The sequence below is a fragment of the Bombyx mandarina genome, chromosome 22 (genome assembly GCF_030267445.1).
Source record: "Bombyx mandarina strain Sakado chromosome 22, ASM3026744v2".
NCBI lineage: Eukaryota > Metazoa > Arthropoda > Insecta > Lepidoptera > Bombycidae > Bombyx > Bombyx mandarina.
This window is the reverse complement of record NC_143228.1, coordinates 16891580-16910472: the sequence shown is the minus strand read 5'-3', so window position 1 is coordinate 16910472 and position 18893 is coordinate 16891580. Positions and strand designations below refer to the sequence as shown.

At 43.3% G+C, this 18893-nt stretch overlaps 1 protein-coding gene across 2 annotated transcripts in view; it reads right to left on the bottom strand.

The window, feature by feature from the left end:
* Positions 1–1185: 1185 nt before the first annotated feature.
* Positions 1186–18893, bottom strand: part of MFS9 (major facilitator superfamily transporter 9) — a 45469-nt gene continuing 27761 nt past the window's right edge. For both annotated transcript variants that reach the window (XM_028170539.2, XM_028170538.2), the window contains exons 2-11: positions 18158–18338; positions 12527–12645; positions 11048–11162; positions 10332–10506; positions 8633–8733; positions 6525–6675; positions 5869–6041; positions 5050–5153; positions 4322–4442; positions 1186–3400 (exon numbers count right to left, since the gene is read on the bottom strand). In XM_028170539.2, coding sequence (XP_028026340.1) covers positions 3194–3400; positions 4322–4442; positions 5050–5153; positions 5869–6041; positions 6525–6675; positions 8633–8733; positions 10332–10506; positions 11048–11162; positions 12527–12645; positions 18158–18338 — 1447 coding nt within the window. In that variant the 3' untranslated portion in view covers positions 1186–3193. The remainder of the gene's footprint in view (positions 3401–4321; positions 4443–5049; positions 5154–5868; positions 6042–6524; positions 6676–8632; positions 8734–10331; positions 10507–11047; positions 11163–12526; positions 12646–18157; positions 18339–18893) is intronic.

Below are 18893 nucleotides of genomic sequence, written 5' to 3'. Positions count from 1 at the left end.
GTTTCAATCGATCCCGGAAACTTGTGGTTTTTAATAATTCATTTTTGAGCATTTTTTTATACTAAGCGGCGAATGTTTTCAAATTTCAAATTTTTTATTTATTGCCCTGTAGTTTCACAAGTACGGCCCGCCTGATGGTGAATGGTTACCGTCGTTCAAGGACGTCAGCAAATTTGTTTCCCCTACTTTTTCGCTGGTAGCCTAGGAGGCTACGCCCAGACGAGGTCAGCAATCTTGAGTCGAGTAATCAAAGCATTGAGCATCTGTTAATCTCCTTTGAAGAAAGACATGTTATAGCACTCCAAAAACACCGTGGAAAGTAGATTCATTCCAGAGCCGGACGGATGCCGGACGTTACACTTAACACCAGATGGGTCATGAGCTTGTCTGTTCACGCAATAAAGACTTGTTCGCTTTGTTAGTGGTGGTCTAAGAACCCCTAAGTTTGACGGCTTGCTTTGGCTAAAAGTGAAAATCTATTTTCAGACCATGAACTTGTGCTAAATAGCTGTTGACAAGCTACTTTGCTTATCATCTGGTGACGATAAAAAACGGAAAGATTCTATTAGAATTTTTATTTTTCCACTGTCACTGGTACCCAATCCACCACGAGTAATATCATTTTGATATATTAACGAAAACTATTAATCTTAAAGGATGATCTCCAGTGGATGTTAGAAGCAAAGTATATTTTTGTAAGAATTTAAGAGAGTTTTAAGAAAACAGCGTATAACTATCTATTTCTGCCGTGAAGCAGTAATGCGTTTCGGTTTGAAGGGTGGGGCAGCCGTTGTAACTATACTGAGACATTAGAAATCATCAAGGTGGGTGGCGAAATTTACGTTGTAGATGTCTTTGGGCTCCAGTAACCTATTAACAACAGGTGGGCTGTGAGCTCGTCCACCCATCTAAGCAATAAAAAAAGAATACTAAGTATAATATAAAAAATGTGTTAAATATCCAGTAAAATGTGTACCTACTCGGACATAATATAATAACGAAAACTAGTCTTTTTCAATTCTGGTATAAATATTTTCGTTTTTAGCCGATAGATGGCACTGGCTGTTAAACACTTTATGTGTGTAGTTGTGTAGATACCTACTATACGTAATATCTTTTGTCAGATTTAACTATTATAATACTTTTATTGCTTTCCCCCAAACAGGTTTTAGTGAAATCAAAACATTTCTGTGTAAATATATCTTTAATCGAATACATTCTTTTATCACTTGTATTATACCTACACGGCAAATTAAAAGCAGTCAAAGCGAAATGTAAACATTTTCTATATAATATACATTGTAAATATTTCTAACAAAAATTATACAATTTTTTTTGTTGGACCAACGTTCCTTTTATATAACCTAAAACGGAATTTGTCTGTTTTCTTAAGACTTAAGACAGTTTAATCAATTATGTGAGATTCAACAAAATTTAAATTTCTATTTAATTTCTCTACCCTTGTGAGATGTTTCGGAAACAATTGAATATGCAATTTCGAAAAGGGCACATCTCTGAAAATGTAAAATGTTCTGGAAATGAAAAAAAAACTGATTAGTTTTATAAAGCAGTGTAAAATTTAAAATACCTATTAACTTTTGAGATACATTTTGGTGTTAATTAGCAATTGAAAATTACTGGAATTATTATAGAATGGGTGTAGGTAAGCATCAAAACTACATGTATATGAAAAAACGTATTTGTCAAAATATGCGACATGTGCCCTTTTCGAAATTGCATATTCAATTAGAAATTGGTACAAATGGTGGTACGTTCGCGTCGCGCGTCCGGTGAGACTGGGCGGGGTCAACGACCCGAGCCACCGGTGTGTTTAACTTCTCGATCACGTAAAAGTTAACTCGAATTTGTATACAGCAGCGGTCGGGGAAGTTTTCTAATTATTACCCCAAAATATTTTTGTGTAAGTTGATATTACCCCATGGCTAAGAACAAAAAAAAAAAGAAATCGCTTCTTTTTAGTGTCTTTCATAATATAGCCCCATGATAATTTTGAAAAGAAAACAATAACTAAAAATTTAACGATTCTAAAGAAGTTTCACTTCAATATATATTTTTTACCCACAAAAGTTTCATTTTTACCCCCCAAAATTACATTATACCCCATTTGGGGTAATTTACCCCGGTTCCCCGACCGCTGGTATACAGAGATAGATCAGATTCCCTTCGTTTACCGCTAGGGGCGCTGTTCTGACTCTATAGAAATTTAAGTTAACTTTTACACGATTGAGAAATTAAAAAACTCGCGGACCGTGCTAGTGCTAAACGCAAGGCGCTTTAAACACGGAGATAGCATCCCTACATCTAAATAATATATCACATTTATTTAATTACGCTATTGTTTATTTACAAAGTACAATACCCTGTTGCATCATAGCTAAGGTATTAAAGTAGGAAATTTGTGATCACCATTAACACTGTCAATGCTCTACGGAATGTCAATCGTGATAACTCGTCAACATAGTTCCATATTACCTAAATGCATCATGAAACAATACTTGAAACGATTTAAATTTTATTTATTTATTTAGCGTTCTAATAAACAGGCCGATCGTAAAATATTCTATGAATTATTTATACGGCATTATAATTGCGTTAATTCGATAATCCATTGACAATTTTTGTTTGAAATCGCCGAACAATATCTAATTGTTCTGACGCTTTTTTGATACTGAATACAATGCATGACGTCATAATATGGTCTATGCGTTTTAGACTTTATAATAATAATATGGTGTAGTTATATCATAGGTTTATAGCCGTCGTGAGCCACCGTGATGGAGCAGGTACCCGTCATTGCTCGATGGTCCCCGTAGCTTGTTTTAGCCCCGTATGACGTCACAGGTGGTGTTAAAAACTATCGATTCCCTTTATGCTCGACCGGGGTCACTGTAAGCAGCTCGGGTTGAGTTTTGTCGTAGCCTGTCTGATAAGAGTATAAGCTAGGTTTGAGTTCATTTGTGGGGGGGCAGATTTGCACCGCGCGCCCTCTCTCGGTTGATGGAATCTTCACCTCGTCCATTTATCACCATTTCACAGATTATTGTTACTTAATAATGTATTTCGAGCTGTTTACAATAAATTACCCGTGTCTAACTAAAGCTGTATGTAGTTCAGAAAGTTTCGAGTGAACGAGACGGCAAATCTCTATCTGGCTTATCAGTTAAAATAGTTTTTACATTTCCGAGTTGTGGTCCGTGGCCCTGTTGTCGTATCCGCCGGCCGTGGTGACGGAGGCGCCGTCCGTGTCGAAGCTGGCGTCGGACTGGTCGTGCAGCACCCAGGGCTGCAGCTCGGCCGAGCAGAATATGTAGTACACGACGGCGCCGAACAGATAGATCGCGCTCGATATGAAGAACACGACGCGCCATTGCTCCGCCGTCTGCAACAGAGTGTACGTTGGCGCGGTGTGGCGTGGCGTGGCGTGGCGTGGCGTGGCGTGACGTGGCGTGACGTGGCGTGACGGGGCGGAGCGCACAGAGCGACAAGGCATCGGGAGTAAAAATGAAACTGAAGGATTATCCCGAGCTGTCGGCAGATACGCGATATTGTTTTGTTTGTTTTTGTAAAACTTTTAGTGCATGTTGTGTCTAAGAGCAGAATATACACTATTACAGTCGACGCTGTGACTGTACGTTTGCTTTTCTTTGCCTATCTAGCTGCCAGTATTGTACATTATAGCGGGACTTTACTGATTTCACCGAAAAGATAGCGACTCCGGTTTTCACCCTGAGAGAACTCGCTAACAGGTTTTAAACTGGGATTGCTGATGGCCCGTGGACGACAGTAACCACTTTCTACCAGGTGGGCCGTGTGCTCATCTGTCAAAAAAGACAATAAAAAAGACATCTGCCCTAGTGAGAGCAGGGCTTCGCTGAATCTACCACAGACTCGGGTCCAACTGAGACGATCCGGCGAGAAATACAGTACATCGTAGGTCGTGCGCGGTGCTGTGATGTTACTATACGGGCGCTGGCTACCATCGGCTTGTCCACCGCTCACTATTAATAGAAATACTAGTGGTTTACTGGTGGTAGGACCCCTTGTGAGTCCGCACGGGTAGGTACCATCACCCTGCCTATCTCTGCCGTAGTGTATCTCTGCAGCAGTAGTGCGGTTTGAAGGGTGGGGCAGCCGTTGTAACTATACTGAGACCTTAGAACTCATATCCCAATGTGGGTGGCGGCATTTACGTTATAGTTGTCTATGGGCTCCGGTAACCACTTAACACCAAATGGGCTGTGAGATCGTCCAAACACCTAAGCAAAAAAAATTATCTAGATGCGGATTGGTGCGGGTGTACCTTGTCGAGCACGATGCTCCCGGCGAGGGGCGGGCTCACGATCCCGGGCAGCGTGGCGAACGTGTTGGAGACGCCCATCAGCACGCTGGCGTGCGGCGGCGCGATGTCCAGGTGGTTCACGCTGGGAACGAACACACGTCATGTTACTTAGAGCGACGGAATGTTGCTAACCGCTATGTGCATTCTTTTATTGCTTAGATGGGTGGACGAGCTCACAGCCCACCTGGTGTTAAGTGGTTACTGGAGCCCATCTACAACGTAATTGTGCCACCCACTTGAGATATAAGTTCTAAGATCTCAGTATAGTTACAACGGCAAGTTCTAAGATCTCAGTATAGTTACAACGGCTGCCCCACTCTTCAAACCAAAACGCATTACTGCTTCACGGCAGAAATAGGCAGGGCGGTGGTACCTGCCCGCGCGGACCAATAAGAGGTCCTACCACCAGTAAATGCCGCTCTGGGCAGCGGAACTGTTGCTCTAATACAGTTGAGACTTCATGTCTCAACGTTAGTGGTGACAATCACATGTCTACGAGTTTCAGTAGCCACTTATCATCAACCGTGAGATCATCCACTGGATTAGTTTTTGAAAAATGAAACCAATGCATTTTTGACGGTATTTCCATCATAACATTACGTTGTTCCATTACGTCATCAGTTCATCGCTGCACCGCGCGGGCTCTGTGTTCACCCGCAATGGTCAGTGATGTCCAGTGAGTCCGTTACCTGAAGCCGGACCACGCGAAGCCCCCCAGGCCGACGGCTATAGTCAGGCACACGACGCAGCCCACCACCGACGTGGAGTAGGCCGCCGCTATCATGAACACGGTCTGCAAATATTAACACTAATATTATTATTATGGCGTGACGTCACGAGCCGAGGGGTCGCGGGGCGGCGGCTGCTGACGTCAGCTGTGCGCTTCGACCGCTGCCCCACCCTCACACCCAGTCCGCGTCACAGCTTTTTAGCTGACCAGATTGCGGCATCGGTCCGTGCAGGGTCTCAATGAGCTACCTCTGGTGATTCGATTTGTGAAATTTATCACAGAAACGGGTAGTTCGGGGTTGAATAGATCACACGTCGAATACTGGTGGTAGGACCTCTTGTCAGTCCGTGCGGGTAGGTACTACCTCCCTGCCTTTTTCTGCTCTGAAGCAGTAATAATGCGTTTCGGTTCGAAGGGTGAGGCAGCCGTTGTAACTATACTTGAGACCTTAGAGCTTATATCTCAAGCTGGGTGGTGCATTTACGTTGTAGATGTCTATGGGCTCCAGTCACACAACTTAACAACACCAGGTGGGCTGTGAGCTCGTCCACCCATCTAAGCAATAAAAAGAAACAAGTACCCGCTATGTCCCCCCGTGCTGTCCTACCGCGCCGTCTCATCGCGGTGACCTCCCGCGTGGCATACGACAGCGTATATTTAACGAACGTTTAAGACTTTCAACGGAATCGAACCGATCTAAAGTCATTCTAGAGCTTCCTTCCACGGGTCAGTTCATCCCGGGCACACGTTTGTATCGTAGCTCGGATGCTGGGCGCACCTGGGACAGGAAGGCTCCGCAGTTGAAGAGCTTCCGTATGTTGGTCCGGGACAGCAGGCCGCGGCGCAGCAGGCAGTCGGCCAGGTGTCCGGCGCCCTGCAGCGTGGCCGCCATCGCCAGGTACGGGATGGCCGACAGCCAGCCCGTGGCCGACGTCTCGAACTTGTACACATCTGCAATCAGTCGTCTGCTCTGGTCTCCTCGAGTTGACGGCCGCGGGCTAATAACCTTGAGAGACTATGTCAGCGTAGCATAAGTAGGTGAGTTGCTAACATTAACCTTAGCAAGAGCCGTGCTTCGCAGAATCTACTACCGGATCGGAAACGCGACCCACCGAGAAAATCCGGCAAGAAACTTAATGGGCTGTGTCTATGGATTAATTTACTCACCGAGCCCTTCGTCGCAAGCGACGGGTTAGACGAGAACGGTGACCAAACGGGTGTATGGGTTGTTTAATACAATTACAAGTTCGATCTCTAAAACGCATATATCTAACCATACAGACTCTAATATGCTGCTTAAGATGATCGATAACTCTCTAAGAAGAAGGTTGTGGGACCTTATAGCGTACGAATGTATGAATATGAAACTAAAAGGAAATAGTAAATTAATGATCGCTTGTTTAGACTTTGGACGTGACTCAAATAATGAGAAACCTTTCATGAACGTAGGCAAGAACGTGAGTAAAGTATAGAAGCCCCAGTTCTCGCTGAAGTGCGCCACCACGATGGCCCACACCGGGCCCGACGTCAGCATCGCCTTCCAGGGGTGCTTCGCCCCATCAGTCAGGGTCGTGCCTCGAGTCTCCTGAAACCACACGGAACAACCATTATTTTATTGAATTAGATAAAACTAGTGACCCGCCCTCGCTTCGCTTCGGAAACTGTAATTTATTAGTGATTTCTCCACTATTTAATTGATGTTATTATACACATAAACCTTGCTCTTCAATCACTTTATCTATTAAAAAAACCTTATCAAAATCCGTTGCATAATTTTAAAGATTTAAGCATACATAGGGACAGACAGATATAGGGACAGAGAAAGCGACTTTGTTTTATACTATGTATCCCTCCACCTCGCAGTGTGGATAACAGCGACGTGTATGTCAGAAGCCATTTTGTTCTGACCCTTTAACGCAACACATTACTGCTTGGCGGCAGTAACAGTTATATTGGCGGTAGCAACGTGCGTATTGTGAGTCCACCCAAACACCAATCCAATATTTGTGAAATAAACTTTTTTGCGTGGCAAGAACTTATTTATAGTTGTTGAACTTTATTGAAGTAAGTACATAAGAATTAAAAAAAAAACTAAAATCATTTTTAAGTGTCATTTTTATCGAAGGGTGCGCGTTAAATAAGGTATTGTAGTTAGTACATGCAAAAGTTGCTAGGATTCAAAAAGGTAAAATATTAAAATATCCAATGTATTCATTTAAATCTCAAATCAGCTTTGAAGACATTATTGTTCTTCTTTTTTCTTAGTGTGGCAATTAGCTTTTTACGACGTCATTGTTGCTACTGTCGAGCTCATAAAAGCCTTAAATTATTAAATAGATAGGTACATTATTCTATTATATGAACAATAATATTGAGCGAAACAAGATTAATTTGATTTATATAAAACTTTAATCAATTGGCATCAAGTTTAATGAAACGAGATGAGACAGGATGGAATCTCAACAAAATAGTGGTTATTTACTGTGGTATTAATGGTTCATTTGTAAGAGAAGCCATGTCCAACGGCTTTGTTTCATTTTCCCCACATTTGTGCACCGCGACAGATGCTTAATCAGGACCGTCTAAACTACATACCTATGCGGGCTTATTGATTTTACTACAAAAGCCGGAGGGCCGCAGAAAGATATATATTCAAAAACGAAATACTTTCCGGAATTCCCCTAATAATAGTAAAAGATGCTTCACTTTCAAAATGATGTCATGAGAATGTAGCCCACTGAGTTTCTCGCCGGTAGATTCTGCGAAGCACTGCTCTTACTAGGGCCAGTGTTAGCAACACCTCCGGTTTGAGCCCCGCGAGCTAACGCTGATATACTCTCTCAAGACTATTAGCATAGGTAGGATAAAACAAAAAATATGTGTGCAATTCATACGTGGTAGAAGTGAAACCTTCAAAAATTACAATACAATTATCCTAAATGTCAAAGTATATGTAAAATTTTGTCATTAGTAAATATAATTGTAAATCAGCTTTTATAGTATGAGGTAGCGCCCTCTGTGAATTGATATTTTAACTTCACGTATAATCCTAAATAAAATTCACTACAAGAGGTTTCATACACACGTTGGTATTAAAAAATCTCATAGATGGCTTTGTATTAAAAACACTACATTGAGAACGTCTAATGTGTTCTATCTCATTCTCTCGCCGGCTGAATCCTATACATTTATGTGTTTGTGTCTCTATGGACTTATTTTTTCGTTTCATCGAGTTTGAAATCACAACGATTCTAAAGAAGTTACAGTTCAAAAAGAATATTACAAGAAAGAGGATTTTAAGAAATTATACCAAATATTAATAATATATTTTGACATAGAATTCTAAAATGTATCCAAACTATTTATATCTAAAATATTTTTCTGATTAAAACCTACGTCGCGGGCCGCATAAAAACATACGGGCCGTTATCTGGTCAGACTTGCACTAAATTATGAAAATAAAATACAACACAAGTTCGGTCCTCGCGTTCCAACTAAAGTCTTTTTAGGTAGGCAGATGGCGCTCGTGCGCCGACACTGACCTGTATGTACTTGAGTTCTGCGGCGCTAATCCTCGGGTCCTTCTCTGGGGACTCCTTCACAACTATCCACCACACTGTCGTCCAAATCAATCCCAGTATACCTGAAACATCATTGTCTTATAGCGGATTAAGGGTACGAGATGGACCGACGACCTGGTAGGAACCACTGGGTTACGTTGGATGCAGGCGGCAACGGACCGGCCGCACTGAAGATCACTTGGAGAGGCCTATGTTCAGCAGTCGACAGGCTGAGATGATGGATTAAGGCCTTTCGCCTCGGAGATTCCTAAAACGGATCGTTTGGAGCATCTGGGTCTGCGGAGGGACTTCGGTTCCCTCTGTATTTTGTACCGTATGTTCCATGGGGAGTGCTCTGAGGAATTGTTCGATATTATACCGGCATCTCGTTTTTACCATCGCACCGCCCGCCACCGGAGTAGAGTTCATCCATACTACCTGGAGCCACTGCGGTCATCCACAGTGCGTTTCCAGAGATCTTTTTTGCCACGTACCATCCGGCTATGGAATGAGCTCCCCTCCACGGTGTTTCCCGAGCGCTATGACATGTCCTTCTTCAAACGAGGCTTGTGGAGTGTATTAAGCGGTAGGCAGCGGCTTGGCTCTGCCCCTGGCATTGCTGAAGTCCATGGGTGACGGTAACCACTCACCATCAGGTGGGCCGTATGCTCGTCTGCCTACAAGGGCAATAAAAAAAATAAAAATAAAACCTTGTCTGTTTTGTTGCTCAATGGAGAAACTTTTAGCTTTATTTTTAATCAAACTATCGGAGAATTTTAGGAAGTGTTCAAATTTATGACAGTTATTTGATGATCACGAAAAACCTTAACATTTAATTGTTTCATAAAATTTTTGATTCACCCATATGAAATCATGCATTCTGATATTATTATGACGTGTAAAGATAACGAGTGGTGTCATTAGTCAAGTTTCAAAAATATGCCTTCTATGTTATCTATTTTAAAGCTGCTTTCAGACTATGCTATACTATAGTGTTTTATGTAGTATAGCAGAATATACTTATTTAATTATATATAGTACAGTACAGTTTTATTTTTTATTTTTATTGCTTAGGTGGGTGTACGAGCTCACAGCCCACCTGGTGTTAAGTGGTTACCGGAGCCCATAGACATCTACAACGTAATTTTCAACGTTATTTTCAGAAAATTTTGTTTTATTCGTGTTTTCAATAATCAACTTTATCTATATCTATACTAATATTATAAAGAGGAAAGATTTGTTTGTTTGTTTGTTTCGAATAGGCTCCGAAACTACTGGACCGATTTGAAAAATTCTTTTTCCATTATAAGCCGACATTGTCCCTGATGAACATAGGCTACTTTTTTTTAATTTTTTTTTGATTTTTTTTTTTGGTTTCATGTTTGTTTTAATGTTTCCGAAGCGAAGCGAGGGCGGGTCGCTAGTCGTTAATAAACTTAAACATAAACTTTTTTTTTATTGAAAGAAAATAACAAATAATATAATGTAATATCAATATGTACCTACCTAATTCGTATTAAAATATAGTTTCTAAAAAACACAATATTTAAAAAAAAACCGATCAAAGCTCGGTCGTCTTCTAGTACGTAATAAAAAGTGACACATTAAAAATATTTCGTGTAGCGCCTGATTAGTGATAAATACTCGTATATTGGCTTCGACTAGTTAGGTAAGGACTGACCGAAGACGTAGAAGATGCCGGGCCAGCCCGTGTAGTGCGCCAGCAGCGAGCACAGCGGCATGGCCACCACGGTGCCGGCGTAGCTGCCGCTGAAGGCGAGCGTGGCCAGCCGCGCGCGCTCCTCGCCCGGCGCCCAGCGCGCCCACACCGCGTGGATGCACGGGTACGTCACGCCCTGTCACCGTCATATACACACATATCATATATATATTTTATTGTTTAGATGGGTAGACGAATTGACAGCCCACCTGGTGTTAAGTGGTTACTGGAGCGTAAATGCGCTACCCACTTTGAGATATAAGGTTCTAAAGTCTCAAGTATAGTTACAACGGCTGCCCCACCCTTCAAACCGAAACGCATTACTGCTTCACGGCAGAAATAGGCAGGGTGGTGATACCTACCCGCGCGGACTCACAAGAGCTCCTACCACCAGTAATTACGCAAATTATAATTTTGCGGGTTTGATTTTTATTACACGATGTTATTCCTTCACCGTGGAAATCAATCGTGAACATTTGTTGAGTACGTATTTCATTAGAAAAATTGGTATTCGCCTGGGATACGAACATCGGTGCATCGCTCAACACGAATGCACCGGACGTCTTATCCTTTAGGCCACGACGACACAAGTGGGTCGAGATAGAGAGAGTCAATAAAGAGGGTCCTTTTGCCGGCCAACTTAAATAAAGAGATAGAGAGTAACATGAGTGTCTCACCTCGAAGAATCCTTCGATAACTCTGACGGCGATCAGCAGCGCCGTGCTGGTGTGAGCGAGCGGAGGCGTGAACAGCGTTAGCAGCGACGTGGTCCCGATGCCGATAGCGAACACCCTGCAGATAAACAAAATGTAGCACGTTTATGCGGCCTACACACGACCCTAAAATCAGTGGCGATATCGGGACAGCGGTAGTGGGGGTAATCGTCCCTAAATCGTGAGCTCGCCCGAAGCGATTTTAGAGTTTAGGGTAAACAATAAAAATCGGGTTACGACTACTATACACGAGGTGGGTCACGATTTTAGGGTCGTGTGTAGGCCGCTTTAGTTCAGAAGATTACAAAAAACTTCGTTGGTTGCGTTTAGCACCATACGCGCTTCGTGCGCCAGGAGTTAAGCCTCTTAATATGCACCATTTTCGTTCAAATTCCTGAACGTCACTGTAAGAGTTAATTTTTTTTTCCCTGCCTAATTTTTGGTACCTAGTCTAGGCTAGTCCAACTATGCGCGGTTTGGTAAGCAAGCTCACGCGGCTCAACCTTGTTGGACTTTTAACACTAGTCCTAGCAAGAGCAGTGTTTCGCAGAATGTACGACCGGATCCGAATCGCGATCCACTGAGAAGATCCGGCGAGAAACTCAGTGGGAGTTAACAATTAACCTGTTAGTAAGGGATTATTGTCGCCCGTGGACATCAACGCTGCAGTCGAATTTTCGTATACTGTTTAAGGTGACTTTTCACTATTGGAGGTTGTTAATAATACAAACTTGATCTTATCGAAAGACAAGCAAAACATCTATTCTACGGTGGCGACCTTCGTCCAATTCCTGGTGTTTCACATCATGGAAATCATAGAAGTCGTTCGTGAGCATGCGTTAAATACTTTCTTAACAAATTGGTGCCTTCCTGCAGGATTCAAGCACAGGCACGGTCGCACCGCGCGCTGGGCTCGGGCATCTTATCCTTTAGGCCATAACGACTTCGATCCTAATAGTATATGGTATGGTAATGGTACGCAGACTGGTAAACTTAGACCGGATTACCGGGGGAGGAGGAGTCTAAGAGAATTGTAAACACCTTTTAATTCCCGTAAATCAGCAGAAAAGCTGGCGGCATAAATCTTGAAAAATACAATAATATGATTTTAAACATGCGTTTATAGAATCGTGATAATGTAGAATGGACACATCATTGTAATCTATACTAATATATAAATCTACAGTGGTTTTTACGGATGTTCCGTTATAACTACTGAACCATGCATCCGATTGACTTGAAACTTGGTATCCATGTAGAAAATACATGTACTTAATAGATAGGCTAATATTTATATGAGCGTTGGGCTCCCTACACCAGTTGCGGGGGCGTTAATGATGAGAATCTTTTTGGGTGTGATAAATAATAATGTTAATTTTAAATGTCCAGCGAAGCGGACGGTTACATCTAGTTATTTATATTATTGTTATAGATGGAACAAACCTGTTACCTCCTATTTTAGCAGCGAGCCAGCCGCCGGGGAGCTGAGTGACTAGGTATCCGTAGAAAAACGAACTTAGGACGAGACCTTTCGTTTGCGTGCTCCAGTCGAATTCTGGAATCTGGAAATTACATATATGATATAACTTAATTGTTTTTTTTTTATGATTGAAATATTACTGGTGGCCCGAAGGCCTTTCCAGTTTCACCAGGACAGGTGGGCGAGCAAAGGCTCAGCCAGGAGGAAGCTTTATTTGTCTGACGAGCAATATATACGACCCTGGTTTCCGACTTCTCCTTTTTAGCGTTACTATTTGGGTGAAAGAGTTCGCGGGTCAACTAATTGGTTAAGCGGTTACCATCCAGAATTCATGAATCGATCTATCCATTTTCCGCAGCGCAATTTCTTCTGCGTATTTCTCTGAGGCGTTTTACTCTTTTCAGAATAATAATCGCTCCGAAGTCGTAATTATACTTTTATTGGCTGATATCATTAGCCACATGACACCTCGTCATCTGTTTATATTTGTTTTTAGTCTGTAGGATAGGCTATAGATACACTATTGAGACTTCGGCTTGACTTTGTGATGTTTAAGTAATCGAGTAACCAACTAATAGACTATGAGGTTATTTGAAGGAATTAAAATTGTATTTGTAACAATATCAACTTTAAAAAATACGATTTTACAAAAACAAATACTTTAAAAATACCAAACAATCTTTATTTTGGAGAACAATTACCTTACAGTATTTTATTCAATCTCCGTGAGTCGTACACAAAATGTAATCTACTTTACGGTTTTTACGTTTTTATTTTAATTTTATTAGTTAACACAGTATTCAAATATCGACACTTTATTCGTACGTGAACATTCGTGAGCCAAGAAAATTGTAATATGTATATTCTCGAAGTCAGAAATCAAATATACGATATCGTAAGAGTATTATATTTTTAATTAGTTTTATTTATTTATTGCTTAGACGAGTGGACGAGCTCACAGCCCACCTGGTGTTAAGTGGTTACTGGAGCCCATAGACATCTGCAACGTAAATGCGCCACCCACCTTGAGACATAAGTTCTAAGGTCTCAGTATGGTTACAACGGCTGCATCACCTTTCAAACCGAAATGCATTACTGCTTCACGGCAGAAATAGGCAGGGTGGTGGTACCTACCCGTGCGGACTCACAAGAGGTCCTACCACCAGTAAAGAGGTTCTTCATATCTCAGAGTATATTTACTTAAAGATACATTGATATATTAATTAAAAATACGTGTTCCTAAACGGTAATCCTCAGAAATTGTTCTATTATAATTGATTAAAGTACAGAACAAATTAATCTTAACAGCATCAATGGAACACTGAATAATTGTTCAAGTCTCATTTTATACCATCCATAATTTACGGGGAATCGATGGCTGTAACAATTTATGGACATCTTAACGTTCCCCTTTTATTACAGTTTGTTTCATTTCTGCTCAGTTCGATCTATTTTTAGATTATTCATGCAAATATTTGAAATTAAATTCTACAAATTATTAATAAACTAGCGATCCGCCCTCGCTTCGCTTCGGAAACATTAAAACACACATGAAACCAAAAAAAAAAATTAAAAAAAAATTAAAAAAAGTAGCCTATGTTCATTATTCATATGTTCAATTTTTCAAATCGGTCCAGTAGTTTCGGAGCCTATTCGAAACAAACAAACAAACAAATCTTTCCTCTTTATAATATTAGTATAGATATAGATATAGATTTGTAGAATAAAGCCCCTATCCGTAACGATAGGATTTTTTAACGCTTACGGTCTCGCAAATCAGCGTGATCAGGTTTCTGACTTTTTGCGTGACCATCAAATTGATATCTTTTTAGTGCAGGAGACCCTACTTAAGCCCGCGCGCCGTGACCCTAAAATCGCGAACTATAACATGGTCAGGAACGACAGGCTCTCTGCTCGTGGTGGTGGTACCGTCATTTACTATAGAAGAGCCCTGCATTGCGTCCCACTCGATCCTCCCGCGCTCGCTAATATCGAAGCATCAGTGTGCCGAATCTCACTGACGGGACACGCGCCGATCGTTATCGCGTCCGTTTATCTTCCACCGGATAAGATCGTTCTAAGCAGTGATATCGAGGCGCTGCTCGGCATGGGGAGCTCTGTCATTCTGGCGGGCGACCTAAATTGTAAACACATCAGGTGGAACTCACGCCCGGATATACTCGACATAGCGTTATTAAAAAACGTAACTCTGCGCTTACATTCGATCGAAGTAGTTTCAGAGTTAGATTCAGACCACCGTCCCGTCGTTATGAAGCTCGGTCGCGCTCCCGATTCCGTTCCCGTCACGAGGACTGTGGTGGATTGGCACATGCTGGGCATCAGCCTGGCTGAATCTGATCCACCATCGCTACCGTTTAGCCCGGACTCTACCCCGTCTCCTCAGGATACCGCTGAAGCCATAGACATCTTAACGTCACACATCACCTCGACATTAGATAGGTCATCGAAACAAGTTGTAGCGGAGGACTTCCTTCACCGCTTCAAATTGTCCGACGATATTAGGGAACTCCTTAGAGCTAAGAACGCCTCGATACGCGCCTACGACAGGTATCCTACCGCGGAAAATCGTATTCGAATGCGTGCCCTACAACGCGACGTAAAGTCTCGCATCGCCGAAGTCCGAGATGCCAGATGGTCTGATTTCTTAGAAGGACTCGCGCCCTCCCAAAGGTCTTACTACCGCTTAGCTCGTACTCTCAAATCGGATACGGTAGTAACTATGCCCCCCCTCGTAGGCCCCTTAGGCCGACTCACGGCGTTCGATGATGACGAAAAAGCAGAGCTGCTGGCCGATACATTGCAAACCCAGTGTACGCCCAGCACTCAATCCGTGGACCTTGTTCATGTAGAATTAGTAGACAGTGAGGTAGAACGCAGAGCCTCCTTGCCACCCTCTGATGCGTTACCACCCGTCACCCCGATGGAAGTTAAAGACTTGATCAAAGATCTACGTCCTCGCAAGGCTCCCGGTTCCGACGGTATATCCAACCGCGTTATTAAACTTCTACCCGTCCAACTCATCGTGATGTTGGCATCTATTTTCAATGCCGCTATGACGAACTGTATCTTTCCCGCGGTGTGGAAAGAAGCGGACGTTATCGGCATACATAAACCCGGTAAACCAAAAAATCATCCGACGAGCTACCGCCCGATCAACCTCCTCATGTCTCTAGGCAAACTGTATGAGCGTCTGCTCTACAAACGCCTCAGAGACTTCGTCTCATCCAAGGGCATTCTCATCGATGAACAATTCGGATTCCGTACAAATCACTCATGCGTTCAACAGGTGCACCGCTTCACGGAGCACATTCTTGTGGGGCTTAATCGACCAAAACCGTTATACACGGGAGCTCTCTTCTTCGACGTCGCAAAAGCGTTCGACAAAGTCTGGCACAACGGTTTGATTTTCAAACTATTCAACATGGGTGTGCCGGATAGTCTCGTGCTCATCATACGGGACTTCTTGTCGAACCGCTCTTTTCGATATCGAGTCGAGGGAACCCGCTCCTCCCCACGACCTCTCACAGCTGGAATCCCGCAAGGCTCTGTCCTCTCACCCCTCCTATTTAGCTTATTCGTTAACGATATTCCCCGGTCGCCGCCGACCCATTTAGCTTGATTTGCCGACGACACGACTGTTTACTATTCCAGTAGAAACAAGTCCCTAATCGCGAAGAAGCTTCAGAGCGCAGCCCTAGCCCTAGGACAGTGGTTCCGAAAATGGCGCATAGACATCAACCCAGCGAAAAGTACTGCGGTGCTCTTTCAGAGGGGAAGCTCCACACGGATTTCCTCCCGTATTAGGAGGAGGAATCTCACACCCCCGATTACTCTCTTTAGTCAATCCATACCCTGGGCCAGGAAGGTCAAGTACCTGGGCGTTACCCTGGATGCATCGATGACATTCCGCCCGCATATAAAATTAGTCCGTGACCGTGCCGCGTTTATTCTCGGTAGACTCTACCCCATGATTTGTAAGCGGAGTAAAATGTCCCTTCGGAACAAGGTGACACTTTACAAAACTTGCATAAGACCCGTCATGACTTACGCGAGTGTGGTGTTCGCTCACGCGGCTCGCACACACATAGACACCCTTCAATCTCTACAATCCCGCTTTTGCAGGTTAGCCGTCGGAGCTCCGTGGTTCGTGAGGAACGTTGACCTACACGACGACCTGGGCCTCGAATCTATACAGAAATACATGAAGTCAGCGTCGGAACGGTACTTCGATAAGGCTATGCGTCATGATAATCGCCTTATCGTAGCCGCCGCTGACTACTCCCCGAATCCTGATCATGCAGGAGCCACTCACCGTCGACGCCCTAGACACGTCCTTACGGATCCATCAGATCCAATAACCTTCGCACTAGACGCCTTCAGCTCTAGGAGCAGGCTTAGGGACCTCGGTAACCGTACTCGTCGAACTCGACAAAGAGTTCGCCGTGCAACCTAACCCATGAATCAGCTCGCTGAGTTTCTCGCCGGATCTTCTCAGCGGGTCGCGATTCCGATCCGGTAGTAAATTCATTCGCGAAGCAGCTACTCTTGAGTTGTTAGGTCTCCTTCGGAGGCGCTCGGGTAGCTGTTAGCAAATCCCACCCCTCCTGGCTGAGCCTTTGCTCGCCCACCTGTCCTGGTGAAACTGGAAAGGCCTCCGGGCCACCAGTAATCCTTCAATCATAAAAAAAAAAAAGATATAGATTTACAATCGCTTTACTGCCTTCGTAGATAGACGAACATATGGCTCGCTAAATGATTAGTAATCACTGACGCAGATGGACTTATCCAAAGTCATGTGTACAAATCTCGCTTCCTACCTAAATCAACTGCATTATCTTATTGTCATTAAATGAATGTATGTTATTGGTTCTTCAAAAGGGACCTCTTAAGGAAGCTTAGTATCGCGCAGCGAGCTATGGAGAGGGCTATGCTTGGTGTTTCTCTACGAGACCGAATCATACAGGAGGAGATCCAAAGAAGAACCAAAGTTGCTGACATAGCCCACAGGATTAGGAAGCTTAAGTGGCAGTGGGCAGGCCAAATAGCGCGAAGATCGGACAGCCGATGGAGGAGAAAGATCCGCGAGTGGAGACAACATACTGGCAAGCGCAGTGTACGACGGCCACCAACCAGACGGCCCAAAGTACTAGTGAGAATCACTGGGTAGCGTTGTATGCAGGTGACAATGGACCGGCCGCACTGGATATCAGTTGGATAGGCCTATGTTCAGCTGTGGACAGGCTGGGATGATGATGACGCTAATAGTGGGGTAAGGGTAAAGAAAGTTTTTACTGGTGGTAGGATCTCTTGAGAGTCCGCGCGGGTAGGTACCACCACTCTGCTTTTTTCTGCCGTGAAGCAGTAATGCGTTTCGGTTTGAAGGGTGGAGCAGCCGTTGTAACTATACCTGTGACCTTAGAACTCAAGGTGGGTGGCGCATTTACGTTGTAGATGTCCATGGGCTCCAGTGACCACTTAACACCAGGTGGGCTGTGAGCTCGTCCATCCATCTAAGCAATTAACAAAAAAAAACCCGCATTTAAATTACAAAATGGCGACTTTAAAATGCTTACCATAGCAATAGTACCATTTTCCAGTTTCGTTTCCACCGGTTCCGTCATGGCCACGACGGCCACTGAGAGGTTCACGCGAAGAGCGTAAACGTTGAAGAACCCGAAGAATGCCAACAGCGCTACCACTAAACGCCGCCGTCGCCAGAAACGCCACGTCATCTCATGGTCTTTTGTTTGTTCTCTGCGGAAAGAACGGATTTTTTTACGATTCGCTTGGCGAGGAATTTAGAGGATTTTAAAATGAGAGCATTTTTCTAATGAAATACGTACTCAACAAATCTTCACGATTGACTTCCAAGGTGAAGGAATAACATCGTGTAATAAAAATTAAACCCAAAAAATTATAATTTGCGTAATTACTGGTGGTAGGATCTCTTGTGAGTCCGCACGGGTGGGTACCACCACCCTGCCTATTTCTGCCGAGAAGCAGTAATGCGTTTCGGTTTGAAGGGCGGGGCAGCCGTTGTAACTATACTGAGACCTTAGAACTTATATCTCAAGGTGGGTGGCGCATTTACGTTGTAAATGTCTATGGGCTTCAGTAGCCACTTAACACCAGGTGGGCTGTGAGCTCGTCCACCCATTTAGCATATTTTTTTAAAATAGGACGTTGATACGTGTAGGATTAATATGGTAGGTACTAGCAGTGGCTAGATGACCAGATCATGGACCCATATATCCTGATGTATAATCGCATTAATGATATAATCAATGTAGGAGTCTCAGAATTAAAATT